General features: G+C 44.8%; 1 protein-coding gene across 1 annotated transcript in view; it reads right to left on the bottom strand.

Moving 5' to 3' along the window:
* The window catches only part of Gad1 (glutamate decarboxylase), a 75,998-nt gene that overhangs the window by 10,150 nt on the left and 40,561 nt on the right, over positions 1-25,287 (bottom strand). The window contains exons 3-6 of the mRNA XM_037422218.2: positions 17,511-17,601; positions 14,528-14,634; positions 10,042-10,157; positions 1,535-1,614 (exon numbers count right to left, since the gene is read on the bottom strand). Coding sequence (XP_037278115.2) covers positions 1,535-1,614; positions 10,042-10,157; positions 14,528-14,634; positions 17,511-17,601 — 394 coding nt within the window. The remainder of the gene's footprint in view (positions 1-1,534; positions 1,615-10,041; positions 10,158-14,527; positions 14,635-17,510; positions 17,602-25,287) is intronic.

The raw sequence follows: 25,287 nt of genomic DNA, 5'->3' as shown, positions 1-25,287 counted from the left end.
TTTTCGGAGGGGGGGGGGCAGCTATTTGATAAGTTCGCGAGTGTTGCAAGTCGAGCTGATGCTGTCTAGCCGACAGACTGAGAAACTGAGTGCAGTAAACGAAACAACCTTTTCAGCAAAACAGATCTATACAAGATTATTGTATGGTCTCTCTCAGTTCACTTATCTTCGTAAGTGATTCGGGCGACATGGTTTACCCGACGATTTCAATGCGCTGTAACATTGTTGCAGTAAATGTGCGTTTATAAGTTGACACCTATTTGGTAAATTAATTTCTAACACTTCTAATAATCTATATTACCGAATATAAACACAACTAAGCGTTTTTATCACAATCCTCCTAACTTCCCAATATATTATTGGTAAGAACAAGGCTTGAGTAAATGTCATTCATTTGGTTTGAAATGAATGGTAAGTAAATGAGAAAAGTAGTAGGATGCAAGTAATAAGTGCCCAAATTAGTTAAGCTTTAACATTTTCTGCACTTAGCCAATCAAGTTTTTGGAACAGCCTTTAAAAATTAAAAATAATGCTAATCAAGTTGCAGGTAATTCAAACACGTAACCTTGAGGTGTGATTTCGAGATAGTGCAGAATTCCCCTGATAAGGTGGTTTCGCAGCATAATGCATAGTATTGCTGCGAAGCCATCTTTCCAAAGACTTCTCGCGCGTTTCAAATACTTCAATATTTCGGAAGCCTTAAATTCGTATCAAGGCAAGCTCAGATTGTGTCACATTTGTGAGACTATTTGCCTAGACCTATTTATATTACAAGCGACTTGTGGTATTTCGCCAGTTCTATCTTGTTCTACTGTGACTGCAAAAGCTCCCGCGAAGCGGCAACTTTATTCTCAAGTCATACAGAGCTCCTCAAGCTGTATGACATCATGTCGATAAAAGCGGTGGCAATATGGTCATGCAGTGTCAAACACGGCATAAATCAGTCCATTGACCTGCAGAGTCCATGAATGAACAAGCCCAGTATGATGTTAGTTCCCTATTATTTATCATTTAATACCAGCTGGCTAAACAATAATGCGCAATTTGGCACCATAACAAACCAATGCTCTGAGATGAACATCATCCACTTCAGCTATTAATACCAATGCATTTACTCTCTGCACAAGAATGTGTTAAAACCTGATGCTATACAAGATTCAACATATTTCAAACCAGTATTGAGTGGTTAAGGAGACGCATAGTTGAATTCCACGTGAAGCTTCTCATCTGTTTTTATTGTAACTCATGAATCGCTTTTCACGTGCTCAACACAGACTGCTCGTGTTGATATATTGGCTTTTTTTAAAAAAATACGTGGTTAATAGTTAAGAGATCGTTTGTCTACGTCACTGAGTCCATGGCTCCTATACGTGCTAAGCTTTTTCCGCGAAAAGTAAATAAATGTGTAACTACAGAAGGAACCCAACAAAATCATTCAAATGCGACAAAAGAAGATGTGAAAGAGTCCACATGGTTTCGCAGTTATAGACGACTTTAGAGAGGAATATGTAAGTGGTAGAAAATGTGGACTCACCACTTGTCGACGGGTATGGAAACCACGTTGTCTGTGCCGAGGCCAATGGATGCACCAGCACCCTTCACTGAGTAGTGGCTCTGCGGGTAAAAAAAGTTTACTTCTTTATGCACTGTATTTCCATTTATTGTGTATCTTCCCAGAATGCAGGGATGAAACATAAACTCGTCTGAAAAACGGCGCTCCATGATTGTGTTGTGAACTGCGACCACTCTTGTTTTCCCTCTCTATTTTACCACTTCATTCCCCTCTCCACGTGCAGGGTAGCAAACTGAACAGCGTGATTATCTTTCCCTGTATTCCACTCCACCTCTCTCAATCATTCTCTCCGAAATCCACGTTTACTTTCTGTATTCTCTCTCACACTTCTTACACTCTGTGCGTCATTACGTCCGATTCCTGTAGACAACAACGACGTAATGAACACAGAGCCTATGGGTGACATATCTCGCGAACGTTTGATTGTTTAAGACAGCCATGTTTTCGGGTGGTTCTGTTACCTGAATTTGTATGGCGAGTGCAATATTAAAATCTATAGTGAAAGTCATTACTTCTTGCATGCTTGTTCATCTACCTGTGCATTTTAAATGAACGTAAAGCTGTGACCCTCGCTCGCTCTTCGACAACGTGATATCTTCCAGTCATTGCGTGGTTCTGATGCTTTGCAACAAAGTAGATAAATGTGTGTAAAAAAACGCATTGTCGACTTGCTTTTTGCGCTAGTGCCGGTGGAATATATGTGAAGATTTAGGTATTTTTGGCGTGCTCATTGCTTTCAACCGATAATATATTAAAACACGGGACGTAGTTGGTTTACTTCTACGGTACATGGCTCACACGCGCTATGAGCAATCGGTCTCAGTGTCTTTTCTCTTGAGTATGCCGCTATTTTCCAAGCGTTGCGCCTAAAGAAATACCTAGTCCCGGGAGCGGCCGCGTACATTGTGCGAGCGCCTGCGGTGACCGCCGGAGCGGAATATGCCCGATTTATTCCGCGCAACTGAATCTTTTTCCGGCGTGCCACCGAGCGCCCGGGCAACAGACACGACTCGCCGGCTAAAGCCAGCGTGCCGCATGGACGAATCCCGGTCGGTCCAGATGACGGCCGACCTCTTGCCGCCGCCGTCTTCTCCTTCCCCCTTTCCCGTTGTCTTGTGCAGAGTAGCCACCTTCCCGAGAGCCTCCTTTCCCGAAACGTTCTCGACGCGCTCCCCCTTTCCCGTTGTTTTAATGCGGGGAAGCAAAACGATCATTTTCCGGCTAGGGAGGAGGAGGACGGGCGCATCTCCTCCCGTTTCGTGTAACGTTTCCCGAGCAGGCTCACCCACTCGAACACGCCCAACGGTGCGCGCGGGCAATTTGCAAGTCTGACTTTTTTTTTTTTTCCTTTCCCGCTTCCCCCGGCAGCTTCGCCATAACCCCGCCGGTATCCCCTCGTTCGCGGCGTGCCCGTTTGTTATCAGCGGTGGACAGAACGTCATTCCTGCGCGGTCTCCGACCATTCATCGCCCGCCGACTGCTTCTGTCGGATCCCCGCTGGCGAAGCTATGCTCAACTCGAAGCCATGAAAGAAAAAAAAAAAAAAAGGCGAACGTGGCGCGTTTCGGTCGTCACATTCTCGGAACTTTGTCGCTGCAAGCCGGGGCAAACATTGTTCCTCGAGCATTTTCAAAATTCTTCTACCAACCACGGCGTGAGACGATAATTCGAGCGTGTTCGCCGAAGTCGTTATTATGCGGCAGTTTCAAATTTGCGGGGACGCAACGCGTTCAACGCTGAATGCATTCATGGTGTTAACTTCACGCGTGTATATCATAAACGACGAACGAAGCACAGCTATGCGACAGCGGGCGATCACGTTCAATGACTGCGAATGACTTCGCATTATTTGGCTTTATTTCTGTTAATCTAGTTGTGCAATTCAATTAAAAACTCATTTGGTTTGTTCTTAAACCAAATGAACCTTTACTATGCATTATTTGTTATGAGGCATACGTCGTATAGTGGAAGAACCGAATTACTTTTGCCGCGTACTTGCAGCTGAATACACGGGTGTCCTAAGCATTTCCCTCTCATCGAAATGCTGCAAGGATCGAATGTGCACCCGATCAAAGAGAGACTTTGATATGACTTTCCTACAAACTAGATAATCAGCCATAAGAGCTCTTAAGGATATAAAGTATTTCTGCGCCTCATTCTTTGATACAGCTGACTGTGTCCCCAATGTCGCAAAAGTTACCACATATGCGGGTGTTCCGACTATTTAGTTTATGCTGCGTTTATTAACAGTTCTTTTTGACTGTCTGAAAGCGGGGTGAATATGCGCATTACGGTAGTTTACCGCGTGGTAATTGCAAGGTAATGTAGTGTTTTAGGAAGTTACAAAACAGAGTATGGATACTAGGTATACACTACTACCACTCCAACTTTCTCGCTCGTTATGCTTAACTCCTACACCCTAGGCAGCCTATACATGACTACCCGTTTTACCACACCCACAGTGCGTCCCCTAACGACAGGTTTTTCATTAACAACGCTGATGCTGATTGATTTGTGGGGTTTAACGTCCCAAAACCACGATATGATTATGAGAGACGCCGTAGTGGAGGGCTCCGGAAATTTTGACCACCTGGGGTTTTTTAACGTACACCCAAATTTGAGCACACGGGCCTACAACATTTCCGCCTCCATCGGAAATGCAGCCGCCGCAGCCGGGATTCGAACCTGCACCCTGCGGGTCAGCAGCCGAGTACCTTAGCCACTAGACCACCGCGGCGGGGCAACGCTGATGCTGAGAAGCTACAATGAGACCTCACAGAATTTAGCGGTAATGTCATGAAGAAAAGAAAAAAAGAACATTCGGATTTGGAGTGCCTACTACACCAACGAGTCCACCTCGCTGGTGTAGCCGTTACGATGCTCTGCTTCTGAACCGAAGGCCGCGAGTTCAATTCCGGCCGTGGTGGTCGCCTTTCGATGGGGGCGAAATGGTACGAGACCCATATTCTGTGCCATTCCAGGGCGCACGTGTAGGAACACCAGATGTTAGAAATTACCGGAGCCTAGGGCGTCTCGCATAATAGTATCGTAGTTTTGGGACATTAAATGTCAGATATTATTGTCGATTTTCAGGCACGGTGGTCGCATTTTCGTGGGAGCGAAACGCAAGAACGTCCACTTGCATCAATTCAGGCGCGCGTTAAAAAAATCGGGGGTCGTCGAAACTGACGAGGAGTCCACTGACTGAGGCCTCGTCATAAGGAGCCTCTCCTTTAGCACGCACTTAAGTTTGAAAATTGGCTGTTTTGCACTACGGGACCAGTATTGAACAACTTGGACGCCTTGTTATATGTGCACAATTTTTATGCAACACGTCCCAAGCCCCTCAATAACGGGTCTGTCTTCTGCTTATACAAAGTCATTATTATCATTATCAGACGTGTATGACACGAAAACTAGGACCATAAAAAAAGAAACTCGAGAAGTTGTTCAGAACAACGGAGCTTGCGATGGAACGAAAAATGATTCACATAGCTTTGAAAGAAGAACAGAGCGCAGTGGACCAGAGGACAAACATGGGTACGGACGACATTCGATATAGACAACATTTAGAAGTGAACCCGAGCACGTCACGTAATGCGTAATACAGATAACCGGTGGTCACTTAGGGCGACGTAGTGAATAGATAGATACCAAAATATGGTAAACGTAGCCGAGGACTGCCAAGGGCTAAGCAGAGCGACGTAATAAAGAAGTTTGCAGCTATAAAATGGAACCAGCTCGCACTATAGGTAGGCTATAGTTGGGAGAAACCTCTGTTTTTAAGAACATATATAGGGTGATGATGATAATGATAACAACAGGCTTGTGGCCGGCGTTTTGAAGTCTCAAGCGCAGGCTAAGCTAGGTCATGTACCTGGCACTGCAACATAACGCATACAGACGAAAAAAAAAAAGTTTGCTTCGGCGCGCGCAGCCATATTGGAGCTAGCTCACCCACAACGCTTATGAAAACAAATTGGGGCGTAAAGGAAATCCTCGGGAATCACGCCCGACTGGTGTCATACGTCGTACGACCTTTAAACGTGCGTAAGCCTCCGGTGAAAATCGGGTAAAAAAAGAGAAAAAAGAAGAGAAAGGCATCCTGCATGCAACCCGTCCCAAAATCCCACTTCGAAATGCCTGGCCAGCTCCGTCCCCTTTTCCCGCATGGAATTCCCGTTGTGAGACAAGTGTAGCGATGCTCCGTCCAGTTTCAGCTGAGCCCCCATATTAACTTTCCAGCTTGCTGAACATTGAAACAAGGAAGGCCCGCTCTACGGGGGACGCTGCTGGAATAACGAGGGGGGCGCTATGACGCGCGAGGGGAGATCATCGCGGGTGGATCACGGCTCGGGACCAAAGCGCGCCAGAGCGAGTTTTTCTGGCATCGGCTGTGCTGTCGGGATTACAAACGTGCTTCCTACCCCGAACCCGCCTACAGCTGGCTTTCGCGGGGGGAGGGCTTAATCCGCGCAAGATGGGCTCTCCTAGGCCGCCCCGCGCCGATCAATCTCGCGCTGCGAGAACCACTTCATGGCTCCCCGGAGGTAAGTAATTACGCTGACAGCCACGATTGATTCTCCGCCAGTGGTTCGACCTCGGTCTCGTCGGAGCTCTGTGGCGCGGACCTGTGACCCGGGCGGCTGACCGTGTGTGCCGAAACTGGCGAAGGCGTCGGTTCTCAGAAATTCTGCGTGTTGGTCGGAAACATTTAGAGATGCGTATATCCCTGCTTTCAGGAGAGGACTGACTAGTTATTGATATAGCAAGCTTAAAATAACAGAGGGATGAGCTAGTTGATAAGTATTGATTATGAGAGACAGGGCGCGAAAACACGGCGTTAGTGGTGTTTGACTTTCTTCTTGTGTCCGCGTCTGCTCGTCCCGTCTTATATAAGCGAGCTTTAGCTAGAAAACTCGGAACGAGCCTTGACTTTCGTATATACCTGGCGCTCCTCAAGCACACGGTGTGTTCAGAAAAGAAAAAAATTAACAGAAGTATGCATTCAAGAGATGTAGTCGAAGTGAGAAGATTTACGTAGACTAAATAAGCAGCAGGTATCAGTGTACATTTTCCTCCACAATTTGCCCGCAATAACGAAAGGCGGCTGCATGTATGCAGTATCAGTCTATATTTCGCAATATCTTACTGGACAACGCAGCCGAGACTATAGATGGTTGTGGCTCACTATACAACAGTGACGTGTGAACGGGGCACGCACATTCTCAATTTTCACAGCGTCGAGTGTGGCTTCTACCGTGTGTTCGCTCACGCAATAATGCCAAGTGCGCGTCATGATGTGCATTCTACATTAAGATTTGAATCCATGACTGTGCAGGCACCGCCCCCCGCTGTACGTGTCATTTCGAGCAGCCCGGACAGTCATTAAGTCATATCGATTGGCCCCCGTAGCAGCTTCACCTAAAAACGAACCACCATTATACTTCATTTGCTTGTCAATTTGAAACGGCACGTATCGGCCTTCGTAGAGCGTCGGTCACTTGGCGAGGCATGCAGTGGTTACTAGAGTTAATAATAATAATAATAATAATAATAATAATAATAATAATAATAATAATAATAATAATAATAATAATAATAATAATAATAATAATAATAATAATAATAATAATAATAATAATAATAATAATATTAAACTGCGTTTAAAATTCGAGGGCAGCGTTAGCCAAAAATTAAACGCTAAACTGCGACAGGTTAACCGACTTCGTTGCATGGCGTAATTCCACTGCCTATATTCGCCTCCGCTTCCTATGGATTGAGCAAGTTGCGGTCTCACATACGCAGTCTGAACGCTTCGCACTGTGTCGGGCCGCTGCTCCCTCGATCCCATTGTGAGCAGCGCCAGTCCGTACGCAGTATAGTTACAATACGCGCCAGCCGCAGTGAGTCAGACGGGGCAGAACGTCGAAATGACGGCCGCAGCAGCGCAGGAACTTCGCAGAGCGGTTAAGATCGCCCCCCCCCCCCCCAAAAAAAAAATAAAAACGAAAAAGCGAATGTGGATAGAGGCTGGAAAGAAAAACATTCCTGAGCAGCACAGCGCGTCGGGGCACCGTTGCAAAAGAGGCACTTTGGCGAGGGGCTCGCGTCGCAGGGGGAACAAGCCTCTGCTGCTGGCGCCACCGCTGTGCAGGAGTTGTCGCTCAAGAAACAGCCGACTCCGCGCTGCGCGTGTTCCGGTCGAAATGAAACCAATAAGGCACGCGCCGATTAGGGAGGGACACGCGCCCGAGAAGGGGGAGCGCGCGCAAGCTGTCGCCACCGTTCTCCGCTTTGCGTCGCCACTTGCCTCTCATTGTTTCATTTCGCCCTCGCGTCAGCCGGTGTCGACTTGGGGGCCGGGCCTGTGCGCGATGCACGAGTGGAGAATAATGCGTGTGTTCGTAGCTTAAAGAGCATGACAGACAAAAATGTTTGAAAAAAAAAACGTCCGCGGTTCCTTCGGTAATCAGAAAAGCGAGAGTGAGGGGACCACCGAAATGCATTAGAACAAATAGATCAACATTTTTGCTATTTTTTTGGTGCAATACACTACTCGCAGTTGATTCCAAGTGAAAGCGACTTTAGCAGATAGCGCTATAGTTGAATCGTGCAAATAATACCCGCATAAATAAAAAAAAGCCGTTATTCTAGAAACTATTGAAGTACTGGGCCGATAGGGTGATAACTGGCTTTTGCCCTCGTTCTTTAGGAGGCTTGATTGACTGATTGATATGTGGGGTTCAACGTCCCAAAACCACCATATGATTATGAGAGACGCCGTAGTGGAGGGCTCCGGAAATTTTGACAACCTGGGGTTCTTTAACGTGCACCCAAATCTGAGCACACGGGCCTACGATTTAGGAGGCTTGGAGACGAAATACACCAAGTTGCCCAAACCAATTGTTTGGACGACCGCATCGTCAAAGAATCTCCAACACCCTGGTCTTCCTGAAACAGGGCCAAATGAAAGCGCGCTTCACCGGGCTCGATCAATTCATTAGTTCTTGTATGTTGGCTTTCATGCGTGGTTTATGAACCACGCTTGGCTACCGCCAGTACAGTAAGTGGCGCAGAAATATTTACATTCATTCCCTATGGAAAGTACTGCCCATAACATTGTGCATGCTCAACAACACAGCTACGTAACGAACTGACAAACAATGTGTTTTAAAGGAACATTAACCAGAACAATAAATGTTTTGTATTAGTAAACTAGAAAGTCTCGCTGTATCCGAAGCAACACTGTTGTCCCGACAAGGCACTTGAAAAGCGACAAAGCACGTGCAAAAAAAAAAGGGAAAAAAAGGCAATGAAGCGTTGATTTTCCAGCACGACTTTCAATGACGTCATAGATTTCGGTGGCGACTTTTTATTAAGGCCTACGTACTTGTTTATCGGTAAAATACTGCCTGCGTTGCATTTTGAGAAAACCAACATGATAGCATACAGCAGGGTCCAAAAACAACAACAAAAAACTTCATTCAACGAATGCGACAAAAATACCGAATAAGACTGAGGTTTGTGACGTCAGACCAAGTCCACATGCTTAAGTATCGGCACTGAAAAACAAATAAAAAAAGCTTTCGACCTTCATTGCTTCTTTTGAACAATTAACGTCTGATGACGAATTGCAGGACCATGGTTAGGGTGGATAATCTGGAATTTTAATTTAACGTCAGCTGACGCGAAAAGCAAGATGACTGTAAGACGGGCAAAGCCAGGTAAAGTGTGAGGTCCATATCATTATCGCCTGAATAAATTGTTCTATCTGAATGCAACTACGCACGAATACCCTGCGACAACGCTGTTTGTATTAGCTGCACTTTCTTTTTTTTTGGAATAAGTACACTACGCAATAAAAAACACTAAACATGAACAACACAGAAAAACAACGAGAGGCGCTGCTGTACAGCTTGGCCTTCGAGTGTTATTTTGCCTGGTCCAATGGGCCGAGATGATGACAAGGCTACCGGAGCCCTGAAATAGGGGCCCGACCACTTTAAATGTCCCACGTTATGTGAAAATAAATTCTCTCTATCCCCCTCGATTACACAGGCGGGAGTCGTCCAATAAAATCGCACCACTTTTCATCAAAGTTTTTTTACTGTATGTAAACATTGTTGTGGGTAGCAACCCTGTGTGTGTGCGTGCGCGCGCGTGTGTGTGTGTGTGTGTGTGTGTGTGTGTGTGTGTGTGTGTGTGTGTGTGTGTGTGTGTGTGTGTGTGTGTGTGTGTGTGTGTGTGTGTGTGTGTGTGTGTGTGTGTGTGTGTGTGTATTTCTATTTGTACGTCGTCGTCTTGGAGCCTTTAACTTCAGGTGACGTCTGTGGAGTTGTTAAAGCTCACTTTGTCTTTTTAAATTAATTTCACGTTTCTCTTTGGTGTATTATTAAGTAACTTTACAATGATGAGTAGAAAGGAATCGTTTCTGCATCACTGCCATAAGAAGTATAGGGACTCACGTCTTCTGAGGTGTACATGACGAGTTGCGGCAGTGCCTTGAGGCCCAAGGTCTTATAGCTGGGGAACATCTTGTGCCGCGCCGCCATCACAGCGTACAAGTTGGACACGGAGCCGCCTGCGATAAAAAAAGTTCGTAAAGAGAAAGGTGTTCCGACAGGGGAGAAGAAAGGAGCTTTACAGAGAATGGATAGAAGTATGTCTCGCCTTTGTGAAGTGCAAGCTGCAGTGGGACAATAGAGACGATTTTCTCTCCTCAAAGCTCTTACAGCATTAAAGGAAGCGCTGACCACGATATATTTTTGGTCAGCACACCTGTACTGCTCTTACATGCACACACGTTTTGTCGTGAATTCAACTCTACCCGTGATGACGGTACACGAGTTTATGTTTATGGGTCTATAGGAGCACCGAGAATCAGCTACAAAGAAGCGCGCTATACAACGCATCTTCAACAAGTGGAAACAAAAGAAGAGTTGATTGTGTGATACTACTTACTAAGACCACGATATGATTATAAAACATGCCGTAGCGGAGGGATTCGGATTGTTTTGAGGGCCAGACGTTTTATAACGTGCACCTTGACCTAAAATATATACAGGGGTGTGTTTTTTTTTTATTTCGTCCCCATTCAAATGCTGTCGCCATGCAGGAAACCGAACCCACGTCTTCTAGCTTTGCAGTGCCAACCTTAGTTGCTAGCTGTACCAGCAGGTAACTGAAAATATTTATTCATTTATTTTTTATAAGGTTTGTTGTGTATCTATGGTATGCTGCGGGTATTCACGAAAATTGCTGTATTTTACGTAGCCCTTGCGTTGATGAAATGCTGGTTGTTCTTTTCTGTAAGATTATCTTTTTATGTTTCAAGATCTGTTAAACGTGATCTCGCTATCTATAAACAATTGTATCGGGCCAGTTGGTATGAATCCATCTTGGTAGGAAACGCAATACAATTTTTTTTTCTCTTTGATCCCCTTTATATACTCTGACGTTTGCAACAAACGTTTAGTTGAAGTTAAGCGCTTGTGTTGTGTGTTCCATGTAGTAGTTGCTGCGCTTCCTATCAAGATGGACTCTCCACCTAGTTGCACTGCAGAGTAGTTTCTCGTTTAACCCTCGCGTCATTTGAGAAACATCGCATTTAACAATTTTTCGGAAGACGGCAGACATCGCCATGTTAAGCGTGGCTCATATTGTGTTTCCGCGTGGTCACTCAATCTTCAGGAAACAGGTGTCGCGACTTCTCTGGAAATTCTTGAATGCTACAGATCTCGCATGTGACAGTGGTGATAAGTGACAATAATGTTTGGGGTATGGTGCAGCGAGGTAGTGCACTGGCACAATACGGCATGTGGAATAGCACAGAGGCCGCCGTCTTATGCAGGCTTATACGTCGCGCTATGTACGATTTTTATTTTAAGAGCCTGCTCGTGCTTAGTTAAAAAACAAACAAAAGACATTAGCTACAATTAGTGAACAGGAAACCAGGCGGGGCAATTGCCTGCGAATTATGCAAGGCTAGATCCGCCGGCTACCTGCAACATCCTTAACATTAACAGTATACCATTTAATAATCTGTACTTGCTCTTTTCTATGATCATTGTCACCGTGAAATCAGTCACGAAAAATCGACGCATCTCCATCAAGTGAAGGATGACGAGTGGTCGAAGCACTGGGGATCGTTCTTGGCGTAAATCAGCCGTGACATTGCCCACTCATCATGCAGGAGGGGGAAATGATTGACAACGTAGGTGCACAGTATATACAATGAATTTTCGCCGTTTAGCCTCCCTCCCCCCTCCCTCAACAATTTCCACGCCTTCATATCCAGAGTAGCACCTTGCTGTTGGCCTTGGCGTTGAGTCGCTGCATGCCACCCTCTCGCCTCCTGAGCTTGGGGTCGCTGTGCTGTGACGGCAGCATCATGGTCATCAGATACCTTGCATGTGCCAACGCGCTTGTTCCTCATCTTCATCGTCAACACGTACAGGAGATACCTTGCATGGGCTGTGCTGGTCAACGGACAACGCACAACGGACAACGCTCGACCCTAAGGTGATCGCACCTGAAAGATGACCGCGGTCTCTCATGCACTTAAGGCAACTTGAATCTAAAAGCGTGTGTGTCCTTTATAAGACAGCCGATTTTTTTTGTGTGTGTGTGACACGAGTGCTGCAAACACAATGAAACTCACAGCTCACGTACCGCGAACCATGGTGTCTTTTGGTTGTGAGGCGACATTGGAGGCGATGTCATGACGTTACCTCGCGGGAGACGTAAGCCCTGGTCGTTTTAAACCCATTAATTTTAAGCCCATTAGCCATCTATTTCGTAATCAGGCGTTACTTTTTTGCCTGGCATATAAGCCTGTCCTTAACAGATCTCATGGCACCAGATCTTGTTTTATGTCCGTACGTGAACTGTCTTGTCACTTCGATGGATATACTCTTAATGCCTTGGCTCCTATGGAGCACGCGAACTCCTATGGAGCACGCGAGCACGGGAATCGGAAAGAAGGAATCACATTTTTGGGTAATAAAACAAAAGAAACGAAGTGGATTGATGCGTAGCGATGAAGACGAGAATGAAAGAGCGAAACTCGCAGTGGCTGCTTCGATTCGACAGCTCGACCAGGCAGGCTGCTGTGCTTCATTTGTTATTGTTGCCCGCATTCGACGCACGAGAACGGGGCTGGCGATGTCATCTAGCGAGCAGGCAAAGAATAAGAACAAAATAGGGAGTCTTTTTTCTTTCCGTTTTGTCAGGCAACAAACACAAAAAAGAAACTAGCGACAATACCACAGAGCTACCGCGCTGAAAGTATAAAGTCAAATTGTAAAGTGCCTTTTCTGTCTCCCTCTAAAAGTATCACTTCAGGACTCCGCTGAGCTGAAGCAAACCTAGATTTCTAAGCCATATGTAGACACAAACAAAAAAAGCGTAGCTTTTGTATTGAAACTGCGCACTGGTCTAAGAAACAGCGTTTTCCTCTGGTAAAAGGGGAAAAAATATTGCAAGCTGTATTCGAACTGAGGAAAATGGCATTTTCAGTAGTTTGTAGCTTCGTACATTAGAGTGCCCAAGAGTGAAATCAAAACATGGATTACGTACAACCCAACTATAAACTTTTTTCTTTGGAGGAGGGATAAAAAACGCTTACGCCTGGAGCCACAGAGTAACGTAAAAAAAAAAGGAGAAGTTGGATGAATGCTACACCGCGCCATCTGCAACACATGTTGGAAATGAAAACACGGAGCAGCTACAAATTACCATGGTTCACTATATGTAACAAAATAGGCTTCTACTTCATCTTCTTTTTTTTTGAACGGTTGGTCTAAAAAGAAAAAAAGTACCTACCACATGACCGCATGTTTTTAAATAACCGTTCTCCCAGTGCAGAGTACCGTGTGGCTAAACTGTTCTCGAACGAATAGACGCAAGATGGGTTATGGTGAGATGAAACAGGTTGAGCTAAAACGCGAAGTTTCAAGCTTGGGATCTGGAAATAAAATAAATGTTGACGCAGCCCATGTCAAAATGTATTGTTCGTTATAGCAGGTAGTGCGAAAAAAAAACAAAACAAAACGTGATGGAATAGGAAAGGGAGCTTCGTCTCTTTTTGTCAAATTGTTTGGCGACGATGGACGAGCAGAGAAGGCTATATTATGTCCCAGAGAGGACGCGAAAAATGAAGACCGGACAAAATCTTCTCATCCGCCATAACACTCCGCGACGTTACTGTTCGTGATTACAGGGCGCAACTCGGGTAACGTTTCATGCTGAACGAAACGCTTCTCACCGAAACGGAAGTCGAATGTGCGAACATGATTGACATCTGTTACATAAGTTAGACACGAAGATGCACTTACGTGAGTAATCTCCCAGTCGCGCCAAGGTTAGGGCATGGCTATCAATTAGGTTTAGTTCGTCGTCTGTCTTTGAATAGGTCTCCTTTTGCTCTTGCTTCGGGCAAGTGCAGATGAATTTCCGAAAGAGTGGCACGAGCGTCTATTTTCGGCACTTACCCACCGGGGTGTAGCTCCGCTCCTGCGGAGTTCAAGGGCGTGGGTTGGTTACCGGCCACAGCGGCTGCGTTTCGTTGGAGATAGAAATACTCGAAACGCCCGTGTGCTTACATTCATACGCACGTTACAGAACACCAGGTTCTGGTCATGCGACGTGACCACGAGTGACCAAAGATCCTGAATTGTAGCGATCGTAAACTCCAGGTGGCCGAAATTCCTCCGGAGTCCTCCACTACGGCGTACCTTAGAGTCATACCCTGGCTTTGACTCGTGAAACCGTAGAATGTTATGATGAGAAACTGTACGTGTGACACCCTTGCTATTATATTTCTTATTTTCCGAGTGCTTCATTAACACGCGTGGATTGACGCTTTTTGCCGCGCTCTTTAGTGCATAGCTCTCGACTTTGGTGTGCTCGACGAATACGCTGTATAGAGTGGAAAGCCCACGTGGCGCTCACCGGGTGCCAGGATGCTGTCGCCGTTGGTGTAGCCTATGAGATCTCGCATCTTCTTCATCACCACGTTCTCCATCAGTATGAACACGGGAGCGATCTCGTACGTGAACCTGCAAAACCACGAGCGCTGGATTATAGATCTGCGTCACGGGATCCATGCGTCCATCGGCTCGGCAATGCATGGCACTATGCGGTTCCATTTATCTTTCTCTATTTCGTATTTCGTGGCATCTTATTGCCTAATCTTGCGCATTTATCAACATATTCTAATAAGCTAACTAGCCTCTCAGGGCATCAAGCTGGACATCAAGCAGCTCGACGTATAGTAAAATTACCATGCTATTTGTGGTTGCGAATACAAATCTATTTATTTTAAGCATGGGGCATTAACTATCTATTGCATCGGTCAATGTTTTGAAGAATCGCTATGTTTACCTTCTTGTCTTGCCTGGGTGAAAGAAAATTTACTGCGCAAATGGTGTGGTTGTACTAGCGTTTGCTTGCTTTGCCTGTTTATTTTCAGTTGAAGATTTGGAGCGCGAACACTGCTAAGTGTCTGGATGATTTATTTGCCTTTGTTTATCCACTGTGCCTACAGTACAGAACAATTCGAAAATTACGTTGAGGTCCGAATGAGCGCTGTTTTCCTTCACCCTGCTGCAACTACAAGCCCACATTTCAGTAATTTCCCGGGAACTATGAGTATCAAAACTGTATCATATACCGAAGTACGTCACGATTTGACACGGCGGCACCAGATTCACGCTCCAGGACAAACCATATTAACCCGTCTGCACCAGTGCACGGCAAATACCAAGCTGTTTTCACAGCTTTCACCTGCCATCCTCGTAACGTGTTTTTGCCGCAGAATAAAACGCCAAGTTCAATTTCAATATACAGTCGCAGCAAGAACACTTCGCGTGCTCATACATAAAACTGGAGCTATGAAATTCGCTCACACTAGCATCAAGTGCACACCACCAAGCCAAGTATCCTCCCAATCTGCAACCCCGTATTACATCTGATCTCTGAGAATCTCTGAGAATCCAAAAAATGCTTGTTCGTTTACTATTGAAATGATTAACTGACAATGTTATCAACACTACAGCGGGTAGATTTTCTACTATAACTTAAACAGGTGAGCGGGTTGAAAAAAAAATACTTATTTGAAAAATTCGCGCGAACGCGATGGAGATACAATACTAGAAGGATACGGTATTAGCGCTGTCTAACAACGGAACTTCGCTGAAACAAAACTGACAAAGCAAAAAATTAACTCCGTGCACGTGCAAGAATCTTGGGTCATGCGAAAGAAATCGCTAAGCGTGCGTGTCTTGCGATATGGCAAACAAACAGAAGATACAGATATGCCGTAATCATATATCATTACAAGCGTACATGGGCCGATTAGGTAATTGCATCAATCAACGTCTTCACCGACACAAAATACGTTAAAGAGAACGCCAACGTCGCATTTTTTAGCTCATTGCAGGTGATGAGCGTGTAACCCTTAAAAAGCAACGAAGGTTCGGCTGAAAGTTTCTGCAGCCAACCGTCCTCGCTGAACGACTAAGACACGCCCGAGCCTGAGTGCCTGTGTGTTTTTATTTATATTTTTTATCGCTTTTCTCATTCTTTTCTTTCGTACCTTCTTGTCCACGTTACCCCTTACCCATTCCAAGGTAGTGAACCGGATGATTTTCTTCTGGTTAGCCTTCCTTAACTTTTTTTCCCTCTGTCTTTATCTACCAGTCCACAAAGTTAATTGAATACGTTACTAAAACAGTGTAAATTATTTCATTTAAAATTACTTAATTACTCTAATTACTTTAAATAAATATAATTTTATCACTTGCAAGTCTGCTATAAATGAATGAAAGATGTGGAAAACTAAGGGCTTGTTTTCCTTTGTTAGACGCGATTTTAATGAGCGTGTACAGACAACGATCCCAAGGAAAGTATATAGGCGACGTTAATAGTAGTCATTGTAGCGTAAATGTGAAGAAAGAAAAGTGGACGAAAAGATAGCCCGCCGCTGGCAGGAACCGAACCGGCGACCTTCAAATAAAGCCTTCGATTCACTTCCAACATAGCCTCAGCGGTGGGCATTCGTCCGTCAACTTTATGGGGTACCTATATGCATTTCAAACATGGCAGTGCTAGTCAGCGCTAAAGGTAGAAGAGGGCGGGCATGGAACGCCCCCTTTCTGCCTGTTGGCGTCATGTAGCATGCCACGCATCCTTGGAATTGTTGTCTGTTATTTCTCATTAACGAGACTGCTCTAAGCAGCACAAGGGTAGCTGGGCAGCCGTTTGCTCACAAAAATTTGAAAATCCTCGTGTCTATTTCAGTTGTCTGCAACGCTCCACGCTTTTTATTACTTCTACTCGTGTTTTTTTTTTTTGGTTCCCGAAAAAAAAAAAACGCTATACTTGTTGCGTTGCTAAATAATGAAAAAAAAAAACCACGAATCACAACGTCCTCTAACTTTCCCGTTTAAATCACCATCCCGAATTCAATAACGAGAAGGTTAATGAACGTTTTCATGAATGGTTTTTTTTATATAACGGTGGCAAGAATATATGTATCGACGTTGAGTTCGTTTGCGAAGACAGCAGGCTTATCGTTTGTGAAGACAGCAGAATTATCGTATAAAAGTTCTAATTCTTATTTAAAAAAAACATCCGTATAAGAAGCTGTTGTATCTATGGTTCCTGCAGAATTTCTGTTGTTACCTAAGTTTGCCCAGGCTCTAACTGAGGCTTCAGTTTATTTGTTTGTTCTTGTAGAGTGCATCTGCATTTATATTTATTTATATATTTGTGTTCACAATCACCGTTATATTATTCTCTTGTTATTTAGTGTATGTAAATAAATAAATAAATAAATAAATAAATAAATAACGCTTGCTTAAGAGCACACGGGAACAGCACCGTAATATCCAAAAAGAAGTTTTTTGGAGAAAAAAAAAAGACGTCCTCTCACATGTTAGTGTTGGCTGTTGCGCTGAGCCACTCGCCGGCCAGGGAGACAATGTCCAGGCCACTTGATAGCTGGTTGAAGAAATGTGGGTGGCCTTGGGAGAGAAGGAAAAGCTCGCATCACTGTGCTGCTCGTGTATACCCTTGGACACAACACCCCGTGCTTCATTATTCACGCGTAAACACGCGAACGTCGTTGCACTTCGGGGTTTACAGTAACACCTTGGACCGTACCTAGAGGAATCTATAACAATGCCGAACGTGGAACTACTGAGCACACAAGAATGTTTCTACGACTGTATTAATCAGTGGCATGAATTCAGGAAAATCTCAAGTGGAGACATAAATCAGAATATGGCGACCATTATTTGAACACATATTTGGGTTGCGCGAAAAAGACACGGACGAAGGGGAGTGAGCGACACGGGCACTCCCTTTCGTCCGTGTCTTTTTCGCGCAACCCAAATATGTGTTCAAGTATGCACACACTTGCCCAAACTGAAGCTCTACTGCGACCATTTCATTTTTTAAAATATGAGTTCTATTTTATTTAAATGAGAATTTTATCATGTATTGTCATAAGGAAGGAAGGAAGGAAGGAAGGAAGGAAGGAAGAAAGGAAGGAAAGAATGAAGGAAGGAAGGAAAATAGGAGGGAAAGAACGGCAGGGAGGTTAACAAGCCTATAAGCAGTCGGTTTGCTACCCTGCGCATAGGAGGGGGTAGGGGAGATGAAAAAAAGAGAGCAGAGAGGGAAGAGAGATAAACACAGCACATTCGGCAGCACACGCGTGCACATGCATTGTCATAAAGTTTTAAAGATGAGCATATAGGGTCTGAGCTTGAGTAATTGGATTTCTCTATACAGTTTTCTTTCAACCAGTCGAGCAGATTTTGTGATTCATATAATCTCACGCAGTTGAAGGGTACTCAAGATAAATACATGCTAAAATTAGTCAGTTAAAAAAAAAACGTTGTATGCCTTATACCTAACCGTCAAGTAACTCAAATATATGACGTTCTAAAGCTAAACCTCAAGAGGTGTGTCCCTTCCAGCCTGAGGACACGGGGGGTTCAGACCCCTCTCAAACCCCTATGGTTTACGCCAATGGTGTTAACCGTGAAGCTGTTCTTCATCGAGCCTTCCATGTCCGGGATCCGTGGTAACGCTTGTGGGCATCGTTGACAGGTGTGAGCCACATAGGGTAAGTCTCACTACTAACAGCCAGTCCACTCATAATAAAGACGACAGTTATCCCCACAAACGGGTACGTGCCGTAGAAATCTGTGCGACCTATCAGAAAAATGTCATCACAAGCGGGTATGTGCCACAGAAATCAGGTAAATCCCGCCGCTACACACAACTTCCTCTAAAAAGAAAGAAGACAACAGTTGTAACCCAACGAACGGAATGCGTGTTGACATAGTCACACCACTGTCACGTGATACTTCATGTCTAAAAAATGGTGGTGGCTATGTCACCACCTCAATGCTGAACAAGGAGTGTTTAATAAAGACAAGGGATTCAACATATCGGAGCATCTTAAACGAAGTCTTCATCGTCAACCTTTATATAAGAGTGGTATGGAAGAGATGTAACAAAAACACTGCCTTAAAGCTTAACAAAGAGGGTTCAGCAAAGATCAGTGATACAACTTATCTGAAAGACATGCCGAGCCTAGAAATGCGTTAGCCTGACAAACGGTACGTCACCAGCTGCGCTGTTTCATCGGTGCCCACAAAGCGTAGCTGGTTGAATGTTTCAACTCGAGAACTCTGGTGTAGAATGCCGATGCCGTATAAGAAACATGACTGAGAAAGCGGAATGAAACACTAAATCGCTTTTAAGAATGTCCATCTAGCAAAGAAAAAAACGTTCAGAACAGAAATTTCGCACTGCAGCTCACTAAGAAGCTTCGCGCGCACTCAAACACACACCCTTGTGAGACCTCCCATACAGGACAACACCTACACAATTGTCTAAAAAAGACAATTATAGGTCATCACACGAATTGTGATCACTTTGGCACCAGAGTTAGAACGCGGAATATTTCAGGGAAACTTTTATCGAAACTGTGCGTAAGAACTGTGGCGTTGCGCTTACAATGATAACGAATTGTTCAAGAATTCTGCGTATGAGTTTCAGTTTTCTTTCAGTGTATTTTCAAACATGCTCAATCGAACCAGACGAAGAGTTATGTGCTGTAAAACAGTCGTATGCCGCAAACGAGGGTCACTTATTCGGTTGATGGTATCAGCATATGCTTGGCGTATCACATGACCGACAGGAGTGACAATCCAGTAGTTTCGAGTAGATGCTGTTGGGATTGAGCTACACACGTCAGCACAGATAAATTAAAATGAAACAATTTGGCATAAAATCGGCTGAGCTGTGGTCGCAGACCTTATAGTTATACGGGTAATTATCAGGCAAGGCTGACAACCAGAAGCGAACATCCAGCTTATATTTTTAATCGACGCGGACAGGGCTTACCACCTGAAGCTTTAGAGCGGCTGAATATTGAAATGAAAACTGCACTGAGCGTCTTTTCAGAATTATTATATATTTGGGGCACAGTTTAAGAAATTCAAAAAACAAATTTGCCCCGCATCTGCATGTTACACTGCAAATGTTGTCGAAAGACGATAGTCTTACGTCTGGAGAGAGTGAACAAAAACGTTTATTTGATTATCTGCGCAAGAAAATCGGTGAATGCTAATGTGGAGGCACTGCGTTAGAGTGCCTCGAGTGTGCAGCGTAGGTGAACGAGCGCATCAAGTCACGTCACACGTGAGACATGAGCGCTATCTGGCAGTAATCTTGGAAAACAAAGTGGGCACGCCCTGCGCGACCGTCTCGGAGGTGATAAGGTGTAGAACGCAAGGCGACGGGTAGGTGTCACCACCGTGTCGTCTTAGCAAAGCGTTGAAAACACTTGCCTTTTCGTGCAAGCGTTGCATGGTCAGCGCAACTTGATAAAGGCTACGGTCCTTAAAACTACTTATGTATGCCTTTTCTAGTAAAAAATACACATATTATTAACATGTTGTCATGGCACCTCAGATATGCGCAATATTTGTTTTTTAATTGACAATCGCACAAGTAAGAATGCTGAATCTTGAGCAATATTGGTGGGCGCTGCGGCTGGGCTCGGCCGTTTGGAGTATCGTTTGGCCACTTTGGTGCCATTTAGAGTACCGTTAAGAGTAGACATACATACATACATACATACATACATACATACATACATACATACATACATACATACATACATACATACATACATACATACATACATACATACATACATACATACATACATACATACATACATACATACATACATACATACATACATACATACATACATACAACACTGCTCCACACGGGTCTGTGCTCAGCCGCATTGAAACATTCGCACCTCTTGCAAGCCCCGCCACGGTGGTCTCATGACTAAGGTACCCGGCTGCTGACCAGCAGGTCGCGGGATCGAATCCCGGCTGCGGCGGCTGCATTTTTGATGGAGGCGAGAAATGCTGTATGCCCGTGTGCTCAGATTTGGGTGTACGTTAAAGAACACCAGGTGGTCGAAATTTCCGGAGCCCCCACTACGGCGTCTCTCGTAATCAAATGGTGGTTTTGGCACGTCAAACCCCACAGATCAATCAATCATCACCTCTTACAAAAGTCAATGCACGCCTTCTTTACAAGCAGCTGGCTTTGTGGAACCTCACGAGCTGAGTCACAGTTACCGACCGAATGGCGAGGCTGGTGTCATTTCGAGAGCGTCACACTCATCGACGAGCAGAGCCGCAGGTGCACCGAACCGGGCTCAGCCCCCTCTTTCCTGTGGGTGGGGTCGGCCCTTTCAAGTACCCGGTGCCGTTAAGAATGAACAGACATACATACATACATACATACATACATACATACATACATACATACATACATACATACATACATACATACATACATACATACATACATACATACATACATACATACATACATACATACACCAAAATTTTTGAATCGAAGGTCCCCAAGAAAGACTATCGTCTTAAAAAAAACATGTACTCCAGAACACTGCATAAATGTCTGCGACATTAAAACAATTTCGTCTTGAAAAGCGTGCTTCACTGTCTATCGATCGTTAATGCGGCGAAGATGCTGCAACGAATAGTTACATCTAGCTTTGTTTTGTTTATTTTTGTTTTAGCTTTTGGTATTCACACTCATGTTTTCACAGAAGTTTCAGTACGTGAAAGAGGCCAAGGTATTGTATCCTTTAGAAAAGCGAACATATTTACCGCACGTGATCGGTAGAGGACCGCGCCTTACGTCAACCATTTGTCAAGCGAGCGCAAGCCTCAATCAAGTGCGTGCAGCAGATACATTAATTTTTTGAAACCAGTTCAAGATTGTGACGTTGAATAGTTGTAGCAATATTATACATCGCAATATGTAGATATACACCTTAACCGCAGTATAAATTTCAGCCTGTGTAGACACCGAAATAAAACATCCATATTATACTGTTGCTTATTATCAAATGGTTCTCCTATATTTATCTGATATTTAGAAGAAAAGAAAAAACAGAAAGAGAAAAAACAGGAAAAAATAAAACGTTATGCGCAAGTGTTTTACCTTATGTATAAATGAAAGCGTTAGGTTTTAGTGTAGGTTTATGCCTTCCGTGGAACGCCGCAGCTTTTAGGTGGCATTGGCCAAGTGTCTTTCATCGTCTTTGTAACTAACGTAGCTGACTAGGCTAGTTGGTTATTCACGTTGAAAATAAATAGCACGAGAAAGCATGGCAAGTAAAAGCAAACACACAGCAGTACTTGTCCTATTTGTTTGCTTTTCGTGGCCGTGCTCTTTTGAGTTATTTATCTTCACTTGCTTCTGAAGTTTGGAGATGCCTTATGGCAAGCGCATCCTGCGGCGACCGAAACGTACGCTCGACATCAAGTATTTGCAAAGCTGCAATTTCTGTGTGCGAGTACCTCAACTTCACCACCAAAGAGATACAGAAGCTGGCTGGCCGCTCTGTGAGGTTTAACGTTCCGGAGCGACTCACGCTATGCGAGATGCCGTATAGAGGAGGACTCTGAATAATGATGTCGATCACCTGGGGTTCTTCAGCGCGCACAGAAACCGGACGCTGTACGTCTTCCAGGCTTCCAGCATTTCGCCCGCACTTGACTGCATCCGCCGTGGCTATAGAATTAGAACCTGTCACTTTCCGGTCAGCTTCCGAGCATCTTAATAACCAGTGGGCCACCATGGCTGCATAAGCGTCGCGGGAAAAAACCACACTCTTGCCCATCTGACACGTAAGAGCCAGCTCACGATTGAAGCCGTTTTGAAAGAAAGAAAAAGCGGGGGGGGGGGGGGGGGGGAGGAGGTGAGTGGTGTAATGTAACATCTGAAAAGCCAGCGTTCAGCGTGGTACACTGCGCCGCCTGCGACGTTTCTCACGCGGCATAGGCGACGGCGCCCTCATCGTGCTACAGGAAAAGGCTTTTAGGAGCACCGCTTTAGAGCTTGTGACTTTCGTTGGTATTGTCCCTTCCCCCGCCTCTCTTGTTTTTCTATTTTTTCAATCGAGGGCAGTCCAAAAAGGGCGCGCAGTGCAATCCAACACGGTCGCACCTGACGTGTGCGGTTCTTCGCGCCTTGTGTCACGGAACTGTCGACCCGCGCCGGTTCCCACGTCAGACACGCTTCGGAGACGGCGTTTGAAGAGGCCGCTCAAGTGCGTTTCGACCACTCGGACAGAAAAAAAAAAAGACGTGGCGTCTTCGCAGATTGACAGCCGCCGCGGTGGAACGGTGCTCGGCTGCTGATCCAAAGGTCGCGGGTTCGTTCCCGGCTGCGACGGTCGCATTTCGATGGAGGCGAAATGGTGGGGGACCGTGCACTGTGAGTGCACGTTAACGCGCACCACGTGGTTAAAATTTCGGGTGCCCTCCACTACTACGCATCTCGTCATCGTGTCGTCGCTTCGGGACTTGAAATCCCAGATTGAAAGACTCAAAGGTGGCGTGTTATTGAGAAAGAACGACAAGATGCATAGTGCTTGTTCACGTTTGACAGTGCATCACGCAAATATTTTTTTCCAACACTCAGCTGACATGCGTGTTGTTTATCGTCACCCAGTTTGCTCTTGCATGAGGATCGCCGCATGTTGGTATTCATCTACAGCAGCATAAGCCTTGTTATACAATATGTGCGTCTTGTCAAGCTCCAAAGATATTTCTGATCCCCCAAGTTTGCGTAATTAATATTTTTCCTTGAATCTAGGTAACGAGACACTCATCGATCGACAAAGAAAAGGCAGACGTAAGGCCTCCGAAAGCAACGGACTGTGCGGCATTTCTGATACACTATGACTTGATAATATTTAGCGAGCAGCATGACACAAACTTTCCCGGCATGTCCCGTCTATGGTTGCAGAAAGAGGCAAAAAAGTTCAATCTCTGCTGGGCAAACTCTATTCTCAGGAAACAACGAGGAAGTCTTAGCACGGAACAAACAAACTGCGATTAAAAAAGCATATGGAGCAGGATTGTTGAGATAAATATAGAACAACATATAAACTAGCTCAGAGTGCTAGACATAAAGTTTAGAATAATAGAGTTGGGCTAGTTGGTACCGATTCTTTCTAAAAGAGACAGGGTGTGCAGACGCGGACGCAAAAAAGAGGTCAGGACACCGCAAACTCCTATACTAGCAATTGAGAAAGCGCATAGCGGCGAAAAAAAAAGGCACGAAAACATACATCTGTGCGTGCCCATGCAATATGTGAAGCTATCAAGATTGCAAGCTGGTTGGTCTACATGAAGGATGGCTCTTAAGGCAATTGATTTCATCAATATGCAAGTTAATCTAAGGTTGCCTCGCGCATGCGCAACCGCTATTATTGATATACATCGCCTCAATCATCAGACGCATTTCTTTATTGCTATGCCGGTACAAAACTGAGGATTCATCGAATTTTAACGTTCATTCACAGTCTCGACAACTTAGAGAAATATTATTGTGTGAGACTGTGGTTAGCAACTTCTGATGGTTAAATAATGTCTATAAATAATGCAGCGGCCCATCTGTCTATACGTAGACGCGATCAAATCTGAAAGGGAGCCCAAATACTACATATGTATACGGTAATCAGTGAAGTTGTTTGAGTGTTTTACCATTCCGATGGAGGCGGAAATGTTTTAGGCCCGTGTGCTCAGATTTGGGCGCACGTTAAAGAACCCCAGGTGGTCGAAATTTCTGGAGCCCTCCACTACGGCGTCTCTCATAACCATATGGTGGTTTTGAGACGTTAAACCCCACATATCAATCATGAGTGTTTTACGAAGCAAAAATTGGTCTGCTTGTTGTCTTTTGCTCTGTCACTATTTCTATAAGGTGGCACAAATCTTACCTATAGCTTATTGGTGGCCGTAAAAACAATATAATCATCATCTTCCAACTTTCTTTATCATGTGAGGTATGGAATGAGTGCACGCTATAATTACGACACTTTTTTTTTTCCTGTCTCTTTCTGCGACCATTCTCGGACGTAACACGACGGACTTCTTTGAACATTCAGTGGCAGTGGCCACTGAAACAGCAGGAGAGTATCCTTCTAAAAGACGCGTAACCCGTGCGTCAACGCTATAACTGTTTAAGTTATTAACCTAACAAGAATAACTGTTTAAGTTATTAACCATCTAATAGGTGGTGCCACCATCCCAGCTGGGGCACGTAAACCACGTAAACGCTATCCC

This window comes from Rhipicephalus microplus, chromosome 4 (genome assembly GCF_043290135.1).
Source record: "Rhipicephalus microplus isolate Deutch F79 chromosome 4, USDA_Rmic, whole genome shotgun sequence".
In the NCBI taxonomy this organism is placed as follows: domain Eukaryota; kingdom Metazoa; phylum Arthropoda; class Arachnida; order Ixodida; family Ixodidae; genus Rhipicephalus; species Rhipicephalus microplus.
The sequence above is the reverse complement of the archived record's forward strand: the minus strand, read 5'-3'. Positions and strand labels throughout refer to the sequence as shown.